General features: G+C 35.0%; 1 protein-coding gene across 2 annotated transcripts in view; it reads right to left on the reverse strand.

Moving 5' to 3' along the window:
- Positions 1-20,383, reverse strand: part of LOC123548486 (probable arginine--tRNA ligase, mitochondrial) — a 65,306-nt gene that overhangs the window by 15,870 nt on the left and 29,053 nt on the right. The window contains exons 3-7 of one of the 2 annotated variants that reach the window (XM_045335782.2): positions 17,481-17,620; positions 16,442-16,518; positions 12,902-13,001; positions 11,463-11,536; positions 3,228-3,359 (exon numbers count right to left, since the gene is read on the reverse strand). In XM_045335782.2, the coding sequence (XP_045191717.2) occupies positions 3,228-3,359; positions 11,463-11,536; positions 12,902-13,001; positions 16,442-16,518; positions 17,481-17,620 (523 nt within the window). The remainder of the gene's footprint in view (positions 1-3,227; positions 3,360-11,462; positions 11,537-12,901; positions 13,002-16,441; positions 16,519-17,480; positions 17,621-20,383) is intronic. The other variant, XM_045335783.2, reaches the window with a different exon arrangement.

Raw genomic sequence — 20,383 nt, forward strand, 5'->3', positions numbered from 1 at the left:
CCAAGGTGTGATGAGACGCTGTGGTGAGTAGGATAGATCTACTTATTCTTCGAATAGTCGAGCTTAAAAGCTGAAAGAGATAAAGAGATCTATGCAATAAGCACAGGTGTGAAAGAAGAAAGTTCAAGTAGTTTGTTTGAACAGAACTTTGTAAGAACAGACATATGTGCAATAATTAAGTACTGCCAGTGTAATAGATCCTTATTAATCTGTACCTTCCACAAAACTTTTGTATAATTTGTTCATTTAAAGCATCAAATTTATTCACTGAAAGTGCATGTTACTAAATCGGATCATTACAATAACTGGACAAGTAAAATATCCTCTAGACTAGCTCCTAGACTATGATATATCTTTTTTTACATTTTTATGATTAAATGTAGTAAACTGAGCCAGTCTATATTCTTTGTCCAATATGATAATTTCAACATCATTCCTCTGTGAAAATCTCTAAAATAGACTGGCTTTTGTCTTTATGAAATTAAATTCATCAAAAAAAGGAAAAATGTAGAAATATATTATTATCAGTCTACTGGCTAGTCTAAATATCCTCCTTTCAGCTACTTTCTGGGAATGTAGGAGTGGTGAAAAAATGTTTACAAGTGATACTGAGAAGATGAATTAACATGAAATCTACATTACACTAAAGCAATCTACATGTTGCTTATAATTTAATTATTTTTAATTAGTCTGTACACAAAAAGATGGATCTACACATCATGTGTAACAAATAGCATAATTTTTCATTCTAAAATCGCTCACCTGAGTAATATGAGCTACAGGTTCCACTGTAATATGCATGGGTTGTAAATGTGCAAAAATCATATGCGTCAGTAAGGCATAGCTGGGAGGGTCTAAGTTTCTTACCCTGTGACATGAGCACTGTGATACTGAGCTGGTCTTATAATAATACTATAAGGGGAACAAAATAATGAAAAGTGGTTCCAACTTTTTCAATTGAAAGAATTATCTCTCTTAGAGGTCAGAGATTATTACAAGCCAGCTTTGGATTGGTCGAAAAAAGTGTAGGGAAACCCGAAAGATTCAATGAGATATAAGTTGATTGGAAAATTTTTTATGTTTACAATCATAAAATTTGTGTCAAAATCAAGCAATAAAATGTTTTCTGTGAAATTTGGAATATTTTACTAGTGCCTGGCTGAATGGTTGACTTTACAATTCTGTATTTAGAATAAGTGTTAGTGGGCATTTTGCCTCTAAATGCCATTCAGTCTGATGAAAAATTGTAAGACAACAGATTGGTTACGCCTACATAAAACTGCTACTTTTATGTGTGTGAAATGCTGTCTTACTGAAAGAATCACATTTTAATGGTCATTTCTCAATTTTGGGGCATGTGACAGGGTCATTTGTTATAATGGAAGTCTATGGAAAAAGTAATAGTAGTGTCTGACCTAGAGGAACAAAACCAAGAGGACATAAATTTAAGTTGAATTTCCAAATAAAACTTAAAAAGAATGTAGACTTAAAGAAATTTTCATCATTAGTCTTCTATAATAGAGAAATAGACAATAATTACAATCACATTTATTTGAAAATAATTTCAAGGTAAGTGCATCAATGTACAGGCATTTTTGTGTTAGTATGGCTTATAGATATTCTCTTCTACATCCTTTTGTAACAACAAAAATATTTTGCTAATTTCTTCAAAAAGTTAAGATAACACCTGTAATAAGGGGCACATTCTTGAAATACGAGTGGGAAACCCTTATCACTCACCAGACATTGAATATTTGTATGACACACTGTTTCATGAATTGCAACATATGCGTTCAGTATGAAAAACATCAATGCTGAAATGACAATTTAAAAATTCTGGACTTAAAAGCTCTGTGACCTTGACCTTGAAGATGTGACTTTAAAATGGGTTAAGACACACCGTCTCATCACCGTTATCAAATACATGTAACATGAAAACCGTGCAGCAAAAAAAGATTTACAATCACACCTAGAATAGGCAGGATAAAACATATACAAGGAAATCCTCAATCAAGGTATTAAATAACAAGAGGGTTATGTCAACCTTGGATCGCTTGCCTGAGTAATATGAGCTACAAGTTTCAAATGTCAAACTGATGCTAAAATATTGGTCATTAGGTCAAATTCATGGTCACTGAAAGTCAGTCTTAAGATCGGTGTCATTCAAAATTCAAGGCTCTATCTTAAAAAAAAAAAACAGAAAGTAGGTCAGTAGGTCAAGGTCACAGTTAAGTGACTCCTAATTACTTTGGATCATCAAGTAATTATAATAAAACAGTCTAGGAAATACGATCAGATAATTTTTGAAGTACTTTTTCCTATATAACTCGTATAACAAGTGACCGTCCCAGGGCCGGGGCCCTTTACACCATAGGGGCATACTTTGAACAGTCTTGATAGAGAGCCATTTGGCAATGCAACACACCAAATATCAAAAGCCTAGTCTGGCTGTACATTTTCTTACTCCGTGACATGAGCATCACATTTACGGATGTAAATACTATAAGGGGAAAATAATGAGAAGTTATTCTTATTTTATTAAGTGATGTAATTATCACGCTTAGATGATCAAAAACAAAAGAGGAAAAGAGGAAGTAAATTTTAAAACGGACTTTCCAAATAAAACTAAAACAGAAAGTGAACTTAAAGTAATTTTCATTACAAGTCTTTTAAAACTGAGAAAAATACAATAAATACAGTATCACGTTTTATAAAGAAGTAATTTCAAGGTGAGAGAATGACTACAAGCACTTTTTGTATACCAAAATGTCTTAAATATGATTCAGTTGGAAACTTTATTTTGTTAAAAAATCAAGCAGCCCTATTACAACAGTAAAATATTAATAATATATAATTATGGTAACTTTATATGACATATTTTTTCAGCAGATCTCACAGACATTTTATTCAGAAAAATAACATTGTCAAGAAGATGATACAGCTGTATAAACATTTTTCTTACATTTACAGAATGTCTGAAGATCCTGATTCCCGTGTTGTATCACTGAATCTGTCAGAGGTGCTCAATGATATTGGTGTAAATGAGCGAATGGTTCTGAAGAGGAGGAGGATGATATTGTTAGGGGAAACTATACACACAAGAAGAAACATATTGCTGGGCTCAAACATTTCCATTTATCATTTTGGAAGCCAGTCTGAAGGGTCGACAACATTGGGACTCAAATCAGATTCTGATACACTCTTTTGTGATAATAGGAGTAACTTACATGTGATACAGGACTGGGGTGAGTGGCAACCTGGCAGGTACAATCTACTGATGATCCAGGATGAGACCACATCCCCTGGCTACTGTATCCTTCAATGTCTGAGGAATGATGAGCCTCTTCCTCTTTCTTTTTCTGAACATATACCAGACAGTACGATTACAGTTAGCAGAGATAAAGTGCTAATGAAGAACAGAATTTTCAAAACTGGCTATCAGAAAGGAGGTGTAATAAATGCTCCTGCTGAATCAGTGCAAGGAAGGTCAGGTTTTGCTGATCAAGATTATGTTCTAGCATTCCACTGTAAATCATGGCCTGAAGAAGCCCGACCTTGGTTGGTAAGACAAGGCATAGGAAGATGGCCTACAGAAGACATGAAGAGATACTGTGAGACTACAGGATGCTTTCTTGTACCAGTCGGTAGTAAAAATGGCCAGAATGATGAACTTGAATGGAGAATATCTACTTCCAAAGCTGAAAGGTGTCTGATGTTTAATTTAAACATCACACAATTAAGATGTTACATTCTGCTGAAGATGATTCTTAAAACATTCATAAAACCCCACTGTGATGGTGTCCTTTCAAGTTATATGTGTAAGACTGTTTTATTTCATTGTATACAGAATACACATTCAAATTACTGGCAGCAATCCAACTTACTCGCATGTTTGATGTCCTGCCTTAAAATATTGCAGAACTTTGTCAGACATGAAAGCTGTCCACATTTTATAATACCTAAAAACAACCTGATGGCCAGAAAAATTTCTCCTCATAATAAACATAAAATTCTTGCAGTCCTTCAAGCCATCAAACAAGGTGAGGGTCGTGCATTGCTGGACATTCCAATTGATGACCTTGGTACAAGACTTCAGGCAAAGATGAACAGAGATGAAGCTTTTCAGTACTACCAAACCCCAACCCAAATGTTTGCTGAAATTTCAGCACAGTTGCTAATTATTATCATCTCTGCAACAAGTTACAGTCACAAGTCTCTTTTAAGAGAAACAATGTCGGATATAAATGTGATGTCGAATCAGAGATTATTAGTGTTTATACTAGCTAGAATGTACAGAGAAATGGGTTGCAACAGTTTGGAAAAATCTGTGTCTAAGATGTTAACACCTCTTCTTTCTTCTTCACTTGGGTCTGTGATAGCATCTCATGACATTTACACTGCTCGCAGCATATCCCCAGAAGCACTGACCTGGTTTTCAGTTGGTCTGAACTCGGATGTGGCATCTGGTAGATTGAAATTAGCATCTGCATTATACCGTGTAGGTGATATGGAAAGGGCAGAGTTTGTTCTGAGGAATACAGAAGAAATGTATGATCTGAATACTGTTGAACCTGTGTGTGGATGTTATTCTCAACCCACCTACCAAAGGCAAGGATTCACTAATAAATGTAACAATGGAAATGAAGAACTAATAAAAGATATCACAGCATTTTGTGTTAGATTTCTGCAGTGTGAAATTAACTGTGTTCCTGAAGAGCTACAATATGAAATGTTTAGATCTACACATGACGACATGCTTGAAAGGGATGAAAGAGAAGACTGTTGGATGGACTGGGCTGTGGTCGACTCCCTCCCTTACCTCTACTTCCTACAGAGAGTAGCAGACCAGCACTATGCACTTGCAAACCTTGTCATTAGCATTGAAACAGAATCCAACCTAGGTCACAGGGAAACAGCGCTGAACTTACTAGGACAGTGTATGGAAAAGGAAAACCAACATATTGATGCTTTACGCTGCTACAAGATATCTCTAAATATTCGAGCAAGAAACAATGCTGCAAATTTTCTTATATGTAGACTTCTTTCTGCATTAGTTGACATGCAGGAAACTGCTGACTTGAATAGGCTACTGCAATGAACATGAGTACATACATGATAATTCTGTGTGCTGCTATATAAGCCCTATAAATATTCATACAATTTACATGTAAAGACGAGGGGCATCACTCTAAAATTTAACAATCAAACATAGAAGTCCAGACAATATATGCATGTCCACTTCCAGTTGAAGGTATACAGTCAAACTCGCTTTATATGAACTCATCCGGACCTGGAAAATATGTTCGTATCAAACGAAATTCGTATTAATGAATGTATGACTCGACTCCAGATAATTTGTCCAGGCAAGTTGGGCAGTATCACCGGTGATCGGTGGATAGATTCCGATATATGGATGTTGTTAATAGTTTTAAACTGATAAGTTATTTTATTCATATAACATTGAAATAACTCAACAAAATTCATACTTAAACACGTAAAACTGTATCAAATTAAACTTTAATGTGCGGTGGAGGTCCAGAGCGCCAAATAATATCAACCACCAACATTATTTCTATTCTGAAGCTTGTACTATATAATCATTCTTTCGTATATTTTGTAAGACACGGCCTACCTGTACTGACAATAGAATGTCAAAAATGTGTTTAAAATTATTTACACCTCTTTAAATCTTGACCTGTCAATTAATTCAATTGTTTTATATTGACATGATACACAAAGGACCAAGTATTTGTTTTTGAATAAGTGTGAACTACTACCAAGCGGCACAAAGTTGACAATATTATTATTTTCAAAGAGCTATAAAAATAAATGGATTGGCAACTTGAAAGGCACATAGAGCAAATCTCGCCAACCTCCCGTGACAAAAATACGAGATCTCGTTTACCGAAAGTGGCGCTTTCTCCACGCGCCATTTTGTATGCGAAAGCAATTATTCATCGGTAAAATAATTATCACCGTATGACCACGCTTCTTTCGATGGCAAAAAAACGTGTACTTCGTGTCTTAAGACCGTTTCAAATTAAACTAATTTTGTTTTAGAAGCTAACATGTATTTTAAATGTAGTTTTAAAGGTACAAATTGTAACTCCATGCTCGCCGATGTTTGTTTTTTTTAGATAACGCCGAATCACGCTCTGACACGAGCTCACGCGAGATTACAGCCAGTTGCCATTCTGTGTATTTTATACTTCTTTGTTATTTTCAAAACATTTTATTTACTTCAATTAAATATCAGCACTGTACAGTTTCAAACTATTAAATAGTCCAGCGTAACAAGGGCAAAATGGCCGGTGAAGTCTAAAATTAATTCGTATCAAAAGATGGAAAATTATAACATTTAAGCTAATTGGGACTTCTGAAATATGTTCGTATCTACCGATTATTCGTATGAAGCGAGTTCGCTATTAATGAAATAATTTGACGGAAGTAGGACTTGGCCGGGAATCCGGATTTTGTTTGTTTTATCCGAAAATTTGTATCAAGCGAGTTCGTATTAAGTGGACTCGACTGTACCTAGTTTCACAATAAAGAGATGAAACTGTAGGAGGACTAATACATAAGGTTCAGATGTAATGTCTCTCCAGTCCCTGAGGTTTACCCAATGCAATGTTATGTGACAGTTGTAATATGGCTAAGTCCAAAAAAGGGGCATAACTAACTAAACAAGAGGGTCATGATGACCCTGGATCGCTCACCTGAGTAATATGAGCTACATATTTCAAATGTAAAACTGATGCTAAAATATTAAGAAAGTAGGTCAGTAGGTTACATTCATGGTCACTGAAAGTCAGTTTTAAGATCCATGTGCAAAACTGTATAAATTATGTCATTCAAATTCCAAGGCTGTATCTTAACAAACAAGGAAGTAGGTCAGTAGGTCAAGGTCACAGTCAAATGACCCCTAATTAATTGGGTTCATCAGGTAATTATAATTAAACAGTCTAGGAAATATGATCACATAATTTCTGAAATATTTTTTCCTATGTAACTCATATAAAAACTAAGTGACCCTTGGGCGGGGCCTCTTTTCACCCAAGGGACATAATTTGAATAATATTGTTGGAGAGCCACTAGGCAATGCTACATACCTAATATCAAAAGCCTAGGCCTTGAACTTTCAGTCAAGAAGATTATTAAAAAAAAATTCCTATGTAAGTCTATGTAAAATTTGAGACCCCTAGGGCTGGGCCTCTTTTTACCCAAGGGGCATAATTTGAACAATCTTGGTAGAGGGCCACTAGGCAATCCAACATACCAAATATCAAAAGCCTAGGCCTTGCAGTTTCAGACAGGAAGGTTTTAAAAATATTTTCCTATATAAGTCTATATAAAACTTGGGACCCCCAGGGCTGGGTCAATGCTACATACCAAACATAAAAGGCCTAGGTCTTGTGGTTTCAGACAAGAAGATTTTTAAAGTTTTTTCCTATATAAGTCTATGTAAAACTTGGGACCCCCGGGGCATGGCCTCTTTTTACCCCAGGGGCATAATTTGGATAATTTTGGTAGAGGACCTCAAGGCAATGCTACATACCAAATATCAAAGGCCTAGGTCTTATGGTTTCGGACAAAAAGATTTTTAAAGATTTTTTCCTATATAAATCTATGTGAAACTTGGGGACCCCTGGGGCAGAGCCTCTTTTCACCCCAGGGGCATAATTTGAACAATCTTTATAGATGATCATTAGATGATATCACATACCAAATATTGAGGCTCTACATATTGTTGTTTCAGACAAGAATATTTTCAAAGTTTTCACTATGTAAGTATATGTAAACCATGTGACCCCCAGGGCAGAGCCATATTTGACCCTAGGGGGATAATTTGAACAATCTTGGTAGAGGACCACTAGATGATGCTACATACCAAACATAAAAGCCCTATGACCTGTTGTTTTGGACAAGAAGATTTTTCACATTTTTCCTTTTCGTTGCCATGGCAACCAGAGTTCTGCATGGAATTCAATTCTTTGAACAATTTTAAAAGGGGAACACACAAGGATAATTCCTGTGAAGTTTGGTGTAATTCTGCCCAGTGTTTTTTTTTATATTTTTTTTTATAAAATGTTGACGGACGGACGACTGACGATGCAAGACAGACGACGGACATTGAGCGGTCACAACAGCTCACCATGACCCTTTGGCTCAGGTGAGCTAAAAACTAGGACTGTTGGCTTCTTGGCAGACTACTGAATACCCCTTAACACCACTTTATGGAAAAAAAAAGACATTTTTTACAAACAAGAGGGTCATTGATGCTAAAACGCTTATCTGTGTACAAGGCTTCAAGTCTGTTTTTATAAGTAGAGAGTTATGTTTCTTCTCTGTAAGCCTATATAATATATATGACATACACACTTTTGAACCTTAGGGCAATAATTTGAACAATTATGGTAGACATTACTAATCTGATATCACACACAAAATGTATAGGCTCTAGCTATTATTGATTCAGAGAAGAAAGGTGACCTCATCCCCTGGCAGCCATGTTTTTCAACAAATCGGAATAATCTTGATAGAGGGTCACACAAGGACCATTTGTGTAAAATTATTCTAAAATCAGGCTAGCAGTTTCACACAAGAAGATTTTTAAAGTTTCCACTATAAACATATAGGGAAAAGTGACCATGCCCTCTGACAGCCATGTTTTTTTACGAATCAAAATAATCTGAACAATCTCGGATGAGGGTCACACAAGGACCATTTGTGTAAAACTATTTTAAAATCGGGCCAGCAGTTTTACACCAGAAGACTATTAAAATTTTCACTATATACATATAGGGAAAAGTGACCACGCCCTCTGGCGGCCGTGTTTTTTAACAAATCAAAATAATTTGAACACACTTGGTAACAGGTCACACAAGGACCATTTGTGTAAAATTATTCTAAAATCGGGCCAGCAGTTTCACACAAGAAGATTTTTAAAGTTTCCACTATATACATTGATGCTAAAACGCTCATCTGTGTACAAGGCTTCTAGTGTGTTTTTATAAGTAGAGAGTTATGTTTCTTCTCTGTAAGCCTATATTATATATGACATACACACTTTTGAACCTAGGGCAATAATTTGAACAATTATGGTAGACATTACTAATCTGATATCACACACAAAATGTATAGGCTCTAGCTATTATTGATTCAGAGATGAAATGTGACCTCATCCCCTGGCAGCCATGTTTTTCGACAAACGGAATAATCTTGATAGAGGGTCATACAAGTACCATTTGTGTAAAATTATTCTAAAATCAGGCTAGCAGTTTCACACAAGAAGATTTTTAAAGTTTCCTCTATACAAATATAGGGAAAAGTGACCACGCCCTCTGGCGGCCATGTTTTTTGACGAATCACAATAATTTGAACAATCTTGGTAGAGGTCACACAAGGACCATTGTAAAATTATTCTAAAATGGGGCCCGCAGTTTCACACAAGAAGATTTTTAAAGTTTCCACTATATACATATAGGGAAAAGTGACCACGCAATCTGGCAGCCATGTTTATTGACGAATCGGTATAATTTGAACAATCTTGGTAGAGGGTCACTCAAGGACCATTTGTGTAAAATTATTCTAACATCAGGCAAGCAGTTTCATAAAAGAAGATTTTTTTTAAAGTTTCCACTATATATATATACACAAGTGACCATGCCCTCTAGTGGCCATGTTTATTGACGATTCAGTATAATTTGAACAACCTCGGTAGAGAGTGACATAAGGACCATTTGTGTAGAATGAGATGTCGTTCTAAGATTTTTCTATTTTTAGCTCTGGCGGCCCCTATGTGCAACCAAGTAAAACCGTTTGAACAACTTTGGTAGAGGACCTCCCAAGGAACATCCATGCCAAGTTTCATCAAAATCCATTTAGTGGTAATGGAGGAGATGTCGTTTAAACACAAATGTTGACAATGGATGGACGACTTGACGGACGCACGACGGACACAGGACACAGCATTATTACAACAGCTCACCATGAGCACTGTGTGCTCAGGTGAGTTAAAAATGGGCCATTTTTCCACCAAAAATTGGTGGAATGTAACAAAAATCAAAATTTTCGTAATGGTAGTCTTTGGGAAAATCCAAATTTGGATTTCAATTTTGCGAATTATAGATATCTCACAGTTGCAAATAAACACATGACCTATAATATGGTGAAATGAAATGTTTAGGTCCATGTGCATGTTTTTGAGATTTTTGTCCATGATTAAAAGCTGATTTTAAGACATCTTGAATTATTTAATATGTCAAATGTTTGAACAACATACAGTCCACATCGTACTTGAGATGTCGTTCTAAGATTTTTCTATTTTTAGCTCTGGCGGCCCCTATGTGCAACCAAGTAAAACCGTTTGAACAACTTTGGTAGAGGACCTCCCAAGGAACATCCATGCCAAGTTTCATCAAAATCCATTTAGTGGTAATGGAGGAGATGTCGTTTAAACACAAATGTTGACAATGGATGGACGACTTGACGGATGCACGCCGGACGCCGGACACAGCGTTATTACAACAGCTCACCATGCACTTTGTGCTCAGGTGAGCTAAAAATGGGCCATTTTCCCACCAAAAATTGGTGGAATGTAACAAAAATCAAAATTTTCATAATGGTAGTCTTTGGGAAAATCCAAATTTGGATTTCAATTTTGCGAATTATAGATATCTCAGAGTTGCAAATAAACACATGACCTATAATATGGTGAAATGAAATGTTTAGGTCCATGTGCATGTTTTTGAGATTTTTGTCATGATTAAAAGCTGATTTTAAGACATCTGGAATTATTTAATTTATTTGAACAACATACAGTCGACATCGTACTTGCGACCACCACTATTAAGCCATTTTTACCTTAAACGACCGGTTGAAATCCCTCCCAAATGTTTTCTGTACATAAATTCATTCCATTAAACAGCTTCTTTATTAAACGAGTAGCGACCATATTAATGTATTCCTGACAGGTAAAATATGCGACAAAAGTATCTGTTAAGCAACCGGGAACCAAATTTCCGCCGGGCATTTTTTCACATGTAGTTAGTGAGTACCTATTGCACCTGAATGTATGCATTCTTCCCCATCCTAATAAGCACAAATTGTAAGGAAACTGTGTGAACAGCTGAAGACAGCTCTGCAAAATATCAGCATTATAGTGAAATACCAATTATTCCAGCATCAATGGCTGATAAGAATAACTCCTGGAGTTCTCAGACATTTTTTCTTACATTTCCTATATATCAATACCTCAAAATCCTGGGTAACTCAAAGATGTTGCTTTTCTCTTTGTGACCACAAGCGATCAGTGTTAATACTGTATATTGATTTACAGACATAATATAAAGGAAGATACAACTAACTGAAAATTTGTTATTTTTCTCAATCTAAATTTCAGACTTAAAATGTTGATGGACAAGTCCTGTACAAGTCCCTACCATGACTATATAAACACATACCTTATATAATTTAGAATATTCTGCAATACTAATGTCTTTAAACCTCTGCCAGATCTTTAGGAGCTCCTGATCACCTGGAATATTTTAATATATAATGATAGAAATTTAAAATCTAATTTTTACTTTAATATGTAAGCATGAAAAGAGAAAGTCTGTCATTAAACAGTTATCATATTCCATCATTTAGATCAACAAATGCTGCTAGAGGGCAGCAACAACTGACTATCTGAAAGCCTTTCCACATAAGAAAGTTCAAATAATACAAGTAGCTGCGTTCAATAAACGCTTGATGCCCCCGGTGGCATCCTTGTCGATAAAAGCAACCTAAGTCCAATACGAGGTCACGGTCAAGGTCAAACTGAGATCAGGTGATGTTTGAAGAGGAGGAATGGTCACAGGTTACATCTGTATTAGTATTAATTCATTCTTGTAAGCGGTATTGATGCTATACGAAACAGTCCCATTTGGTTAACCAAGAGATGGCCCATATAAAGCAACCTAAGTCCAAAATGAGGTCAAGGTCAAACTGAGGTCAGGTGATGTCTGAAGATGAGGAATGGTCAGAGGTTACATGTGCATTAGTATCAAGTCATTCTAGTAAGGGGTATTGATGCTAGACGAAACGGTCCTATTTGGTTAACCTCGTACGGATGGACGAAACGAACGAATGGACAAACAGGTCAATCACTATATGCCTCCCGCATCAGTAGATACCGGGGGCATAAAAAGGGGTATAATTTTACTAAGATACGTTAAATAAAGTTATAGAACCTGTGTACTGCATGTGGAAAAGGGCATTCAGTTATAGTACATGGATGCAAACAAATGGGTATTTACAATAACTCTACCTATTCTTTGAATTTATTTATTTTCATATAAACATAATTTGTTTTTTTTGTTTTTGTTGGGTTTAATGTGGCACCGACCCAATTATAGGTCATATGGCAACTTTCAAGCTTTGATGGTAGAGGAAGATCCCAGGTACCCCTCCATGCATTATTTCATCATGAGCGGACACCTAGGTAGAACCACCGACCTTCCATAAGCTAGCTTGATGGCTTCCTTGTATGAAGGCCACTCTGCCAATGAGGCCACCTATAAACAACAATAAAATGAGGATTGACCACTTCCTTGAGATTCCGAGCACAGTCCAGGATCTTTCAATATTTGAAAACAGAATTTTCATAGGCTGGTCTTTCTGGCAGTTTTATTCAGATGCTGTAAAGATCAATAACTTGCCATTTATTTTGTTTTTTTTGATAGACTGTAGAATGTAAATATTAGTACTTAATGTTTTTCTTGTTTGTACATTTAGATGGGTACAAGAAGTGCAAATGTGGTTTATACTAATCTAAACCTGCAAAAAGTAACATTTACTGGCCTTTACACTTAATAAAAACTTTGAAATACTGATTCATTTCTCAAGTAAATAAGCATACCCTGTTCCATTTTTCTGAATGCATCCATACCCGCCTGATGTGTCATGGTTTTGCCTTCCTTTTTCTCATCAACAACATCAGCATTGATTTTAACATATATCTGAAATAATTTTTTTATTTCATCATATTTGATGCAAAGTTATGTTATATGGTGACTTTGTAGCCTTTGATTGTGGAGGAAGATTTCACCTGGAGCTTTTTAATAGTTTAATAACAGCGTCCACTTTGAGTGCTGGAGGTTTGGGTTCCTGACTGCTTTTACCAACGAAGTAAAAATTTGATTCGGAGCCCCCTTCATAAGCCTGCATCACTGAAAGGGTTGTACTAGCAGATAAAATAAGTTTACAGAAGTTTACAAACCTGAAACAATGACAATGACAATTCTTTATTTGCTTCAAGGCCTCCGGCCCATGCAAGGTATATACAATATACATATATAAGCTTTCAAAATCAGTATAGTGTGCGTATATAGATATAAACATAAAATATAACAGTGTTGCAATATGGGTTTTTGTTTCATAAGTATTTACCTCCATCAATCTAACATCTAAATATCTTGCGCTAATAAAGTTTGTAAAAGTTTCTTTCTTTTTTTCAAATGCATAATAAAGAAATACCGCTGTTGATTTTATCAGTTCTTCATTTCTTGTAGACATAAGAATATTAAATTTATTAACATCTGGGCGAGTATAATATTTGCTTGGTATATGTAGTACACGGAGATCTCTATAACATCCACAGCGCAACAGGAAATGGTACTCGTCCTCAACAGAATTGGTATAGCATAGTTTACATTTTCTATTTTCTCTTGCGGTATTAGTATACCTTCCTTTCTCAATTTCTAAATCCATACTACCTAATCTAAAGTTAACATAAACGTATCTGAACTTTCTCAAATTCAGTACATGCAGGTATAGCTCAAATTCAAACTCATTTTTAAATTCTTTATAATGCATAAGTTTAGCATTTAGGTTTAAATTTACATTCCAATCTTGTTTATAAATATCCTTTAACCTATTTTCAAACATTTTTATAAAGCCCGACTCATACTGCACATTTTGACTTAACCATACATGACCAAAACCATGACTCATCAAACAATTTTTAACAGCAGTTACCCAGTTTACATGCCCGTTTGTATCATCATTCAGCATCATATTATAGCATTTCTTCACAAACCTATCATTGGGCATTTTCAGAATTTTCATCCAGTACTTAATTGACCTTTTGTATGTTGTTATGTATAATGGGTATCTACCACAGTCTCCTAAAATTGCAACATTAGATGATTTCTGTTTAGCACACATAAACCTTTTACATGCGTAATACTGAGCACGTTCTAGTTCATCAAACTTATATATGCCCCATATTTCAGAACCGTATAGCAATTGAGGACAAACTTTACAATCAAAAATTTTAAAAAATACAGATTTTGACAATTGACCACAGTTGTATAGTGAATTTAGAATAGAGATTAGTACTCTTTTCCCTTTAACACATAGGTCATGAACCATATAATTCATAGATAACTGTCTAGTAAATGTCAATCCAACATAACCAAATTTATTTACAACTTCAATCTCAGCATCTTTATATTTCCATTTTTCATTCCTCGTAAGTATGCCGCCATTTTTAAAGACACAATTTTAGTTTTGCCTTCATTTACTTTTAATTTAAATGTATCGCAAAAATCTGACAAAATATTCAGTTGCCTTTAAAGGCCATACACTGTGTCTGCTAATAATGCAACATCATCTGCGAACATTAAAAGGAATAACTTAATAGTATCTGGGTGCAATTGTATACCACCTACGTTATTATTTGAAAGACATTGTTCTAGTTCATCTATAAAGAAACAAAACAAGATAGGACTGGCTAAACAGCCCTGTTTTAAGCTGATCGTACTTTGTATATATTCACTTCTTGAACCATTACATCTAATGCATGCTTTAACATTATGATACATACTTTGAAAACTTTTAAACAAATTACCTTTTATACCATTTTCCTTTAAAATATTCCACAGAATCTGCCTATTTATAGTGTCAAAACATTTTTGAAAATCCACAAAAGCAACATACAGTTTCTGTCTCTTGTTTTTAGCTCACCTGTCACATAGTGACAAGGTGAGCTTTTGTGATCACCCTTCGTCCGGCGTCCGTCGTCAGTCCGTGCGTCAACAATTTCTTGTCTGCACGATAGTGGTTTCATTTCTGATTTTATTTTAACCAAACGTGCACACAACTTGTATCACCATAAGATCATGGTTCCTTTCTTAAACTGGCCAGATCCCATTATGGGTTCTAGAGTTATGGCCCCTGAAAGGGCCAAAATTAGCTATTTTGACCTTGTCTGCACAATAGCAGCTTTATTTATGATTTGATTTTTACCAAACTGGCATACAACTTGTATCACCATAAGATCTTGGTTCCTTTCTTGAACTGGCCAGATTCCATTTTGGGTTCCAGAGTTATGGCCCCTGAAAGGGCCAAAATTAGCTATTTTGACCTTGTCTGCACAATAGCAGCTTCATTTATGATTTGAATTTAATCAAACTTGCACAAAACTTGTGTCACCATAAGATCTCAGTTCCTTTCTTGAATCGGCCAGATCCCTTAATGGGTTCCAGAGTTATGGCCCCTGAAAGGGCCAAAATTAGCTATTTTGACCTTGTCTGCACAATAGCAGCTTCATTTATGATTTGATTTTAACCAATCTTGCACACAACTTGTATCACCACAAGATCTTGCTTCCTTTCTTGAACTGGCCAGATTCCATCATGGGTTCCAGAGTTATGGCTCCTTAAAGGTCCAAAATTGGCTATTTTGGCTTTTGCAGCCATATAGATACTTCATTTATGGTTTTATTTGATACAAACTTCCAAAATATCTTCAACAACAATAAATCTTGGATTCCATGACAAATCAGATCCAATCGTAGGTTCCGGAGTTATTTTATATCTGATTACCTCCCCTGATTGTAATCAAAATGGATTTATATCAGTAAGACTTATAGGACTTATTTGAAATTTCATTATTGTTATGAGTTGGACTGAGACAATCAGGGTAGATAACTATGGACTGATTTTATGTCAAATTACCTCCCTTTATTTCAAATTAAAATGGGTATATCTCAGTTACTAATGAAGATACTGATCTGAAATTTCATTTATGTCAGAGATTTATTTGGCAGATCCTTCTTTTGTTCACTTACAATATATTTTTTTTATTACTTCCCTTTTACGTTACTATAAATAGCTGATTTTTAGTAACTTTTTTATTATTGGCCGTAGGGAAAAACAGAGACCACTTTTCTGTGGTACAACATGGATGATACCTCCAATTTTTAGGTGTATTTTGACATATCTATACCTTGTAAGAATTTTTTTTTCTTTTTGGTTAAATTTCTTCCCTTTGTTGTTCCGTCCTTTGGACTGAGATATGTTTTCTGAGGACCTTCTTGTCCTCAAGTGCAATGGTAACAGGTGAGCGATATAGGGCCATCATGGCCCTCTTGTTTAAAATGTGGTCTATAACAAACCTGAAACAAGTGATGTAAAGGGTCTGCCTGTAGCTCTTCTTCATTACCGTATCTTTGAAATCCAACAGCTAACAAACCTGGAGAAAACATAAATTGTATTTACACAGTACAGTTACCATATACTTCAACTGCTTTGACTTCAAATATACAGAACATGTCTGCAGAAAATTGTTATAAACAGCAAAAGCGTCATTTTTTTTAACTTCTACTAGCCCAAATAAGTACCTGAACCATAAAATATATATAAATAAACTAATGGTACTAGAAAAGCATCTTTTCCAGTAAATGGTACAATGAAGCACAGAGCCAGTATAATACTAAGTATTGTAACATTTTATATATACAGGTATATATGCCATAAGATCAAAATATCTTTCACCAAGTGAATAGGACAGAATAATGCTACATTTTCACAAGTGGAGCAAAATCTAAAATGCTAAGTAAAGAAGAAGTGAAAGATAATTTTGATCTTACATATGAAACAACTTTATCTGTTATTTCAAGTCTTTTCAGTGGATTTTACCAAACTGTACCACTTTTACCCTTTGCAATGTCACATGCATTAGGCAATGTCACAAGCAAAATCATGACTCACAATTTCAATATTGGAAAGAAGTGCAATAATTTTTTTGACATTTTTAGATTGCTTTTATACTGCAAATCTTATTTTTATTTATTATTCCACCTTGTCGTATTATTTTACGTTCAAGAATAGTTCAGTAACAGTTAAACTTATAAACTGAAATTGCACTGTTCGAAGCAGTTCGAGTTTCAAATAAAATCCACTGCTGCAGCTGTATTTCAATAAATACCATTGAAAAAACATGAAATAAATCAACTTTATGACTTGAATAACATTGAAAAACAGCCTTATATCTGAAACATAGCATAACAAATTACATTCTGAAATTGTCCTCTCAAATATTCTAAATCAATGGCTTAAAGCAAAAACTGTTGTATCTCTCTGAATTTAATAAACAAGTTATGACAGTTTTCCATTTAAGACCTGAAAATGGCTGAAATAAGACTGTACACTTACCAAACTGTGTTCCCCAGTCTCCAAGATAGTTCAGTCTCACAACCTTCCAACCTAACCTCTCGTATAAGTTTGCTATAAAGTTTCCAAGAATTGTAGATCTTAAATGTCCAACATGAAATGGTTTGGCTATATTTGGCGAACTGAAATATAAAGCATTTTAAAAAGCATTATCAATGATAGAAGATTCTTCAAACAATTACTTTCTTGCATGCTGGACATTGTCACAGAGCTTTCCCATGCTTTCGCCAATGTTTTAAACCTGGGGTGTAAGATCACTCAAGTGCTTTAATATATGAATGAACACATAAATTCATAAGCTACTATAATAAAAAAATACTTAACAAACAGCATCCATTTTATTTTATTTCTTTTATTATTTGAAGAATATGGTATGCAAGAAAAAGAATCTACCACTGCTTAAAGGTGAATATGGAAAAATCTGACTCTCCAGTGACTGTTTTTCTTGCAGTAACTCAGCACAGCTTCATTATCATCCAGGTCAGATATTGCAATCTGCACCTTCAGACCAGTGACAGACATTACATTCACCTGCAATCTGCTATCTGAACATTGACATTTAGCCCTTGATTACAGCCTTTTTCACCTACATCATCAAAGCATATCTTGACCGAAGTACTGCTGTTGATATCTTCAAACCGTTGTTCCCAATTTGAGACTCACCAAGGGTCAATTTTTAAATGGTTCTGACTGTGCAATTACCTATGCCTGTAGGTGTAATAATGCCCAGAAATGCTGGAAAGTCGCATTATATATGTGACTTTAACAAATAATTTTAATGACATTGCTTGTAGACATACAAAACAGAGATATAGACAGACAGGCAACCTGCACCATAACATAATATATCCCTCCTTAACAAAATACAGTTTATAGCTGTTTACAGCAGTTATCCAAGTTATCCAAGTGACTTACGGAAAGTGATCACTATATCCAGATTTTTGATGTAGGATATCAACTTTAATTTAAGGTAGTTCTGCACGTTTGGAACGAAATTTTTTCTACAATGTAGAATTTGATTAAACTCTGATTTTTCAAAACTTCATAATATACCTAGAAAATTTAGCAAATAAAAAAGATAGGGTCGTGTGCTTGATTTTTTGCTAGACTGATTTGAAAAATTTGGACCTCACGCAATATTTCATAATGGGAGTCTATGGGAAAATCATAACTTTCATAACATTTTCAAAAATAGGATTTTTTCTACAATGTAGATTTTGATGAAACTTCACACGGCTGTTAATAAACATATGACCTTTAATTTGGTGAAATAAAATATATAGGTCCGTGTGCTTATTTTTGAGATATGTGATCATGATTAAAGTGAACCGGACATTTCACGCTAATTTTAAGACATTATTTTGATTTTTTAACGTGCCATATGTTTTAATATCATATTTTGACTTTAGAAATATAGCAACAGTGCCATTGTAATAAATTTACTCACAGGTTTCGATTAATTCATAGACTGATTTTCATTTCCGTACGCCGAATCCAGGCATTATTCTACGTTTTCCGGATAAATGACGTTACGCTATCACTTCCGGTTTTTCAAACGTGCAGAACTACCTTAAAACTTACTTATGCATAGTAAGTACATTATAGTGTATTTTTTATAAAGATGCAAATGTTCTTGTTATATCTTACACATAAAAGTTTTGTTGAAATTATTCCCAATAATAAAATCAACCAGATAAAGTATAAATTGTTTCATTGTATTGTTGCTAAAAAGTTGAATCTTTTTACTTGGAAAATAATCAATAGCCCCAACTGTCATCATTGTACATGTAACTGCATTGAAGAAAATTGTCATTTTTTCACTAAATCACAGTTTTAAGATTGTTCATGAAGCATTTAGTAAATTTGGTTTAAATAAATCTGTGTGTGAAAAATATCAGTATTAAACATAGTGTGATTGGTTACAGAACTGATTATAAAGCATATATCAGGATATTAATATTTTACTTAGTATAATAACATACTGTATACAAGATATCTTTTAGTGCACAAAGCAAGAAATTTACCAATATTTCTCTTTTCAAATAATATAATCATTCCCCCTATGTATACCTTTAGCTCTGGCAGCCATTTTGTGCAACGAAGCGGAACGTGTCGGCGATATACACAACTAGGCTTGGTACTGATCACTCCTGTGAGGTTTCGTCGAAATCTGTCCAGCAGTTTGACATGTGAAAGCGGGACAAGATTTTTCTAATTTTTTAGCTCTGGTGGCCATTTTGTGCAGTGAAGCAGAATGTGCCAGGATATGCACAACTAGGCTTGGTACTGAGCACTCCTGTGAAGTTTCATCAAAATCAAGCTAGCAGTTTGACCAGTCCTGTGAAAGCCGGACAAGATTTTTCTATTTTTAGCTCTGGCAGCCATTTTGTGCAGCGAAGCGGAACATGTCGCCGATATGCATAACTAAGGTTGGTACTGATCACTCCTACGAAGTTTCGATGAAATCCAGGCAGCAGTTTGACCTATTGTTGTAAATTCAGCTAGTCTTATTAAAGTTGATTTATTAATTGATTCTACTGATGTGAAACTTTGGCCTCTGCTACTAGAGATGTCATTCACCAGTTACCCCCATAAATTGTTTGGGACTGGAGTGTGTATCATTTTGTATCATTTTATCTGGGTATGTTGTCATCACGTACCATCGTAAACATGTCTGGTTTGTTAGAGTTAGAGGTGGCTCCATATCTGGGATGGTACCATCAGTCAACGGTTATCCTCATAAATATTAGGGGTAATCTTTGTCTTTCATCACTATGATACACTCCAAATATGGGAGGGTACCTGCTTTTGTATATAAACCTAAGTCAGAACTAGGGAGGAATTCTTTACTTTTGGCTCGGACTTTGAGAATGACAGATCATAGA

Source organism: Mercenaria mercenaria, chromosome 6 (assembly GCF_021730395.1).
Source record: "Mercenaria mercenaria strain notata chromosome 6, MADL_Memer_1, whole genome shotgun sequence".
NCBI lineage: Eukaryota > Metazoa > Mollusca > Bivalvia > Venerida > Veneridae > Mercenaria > Mercenaria mercenaria.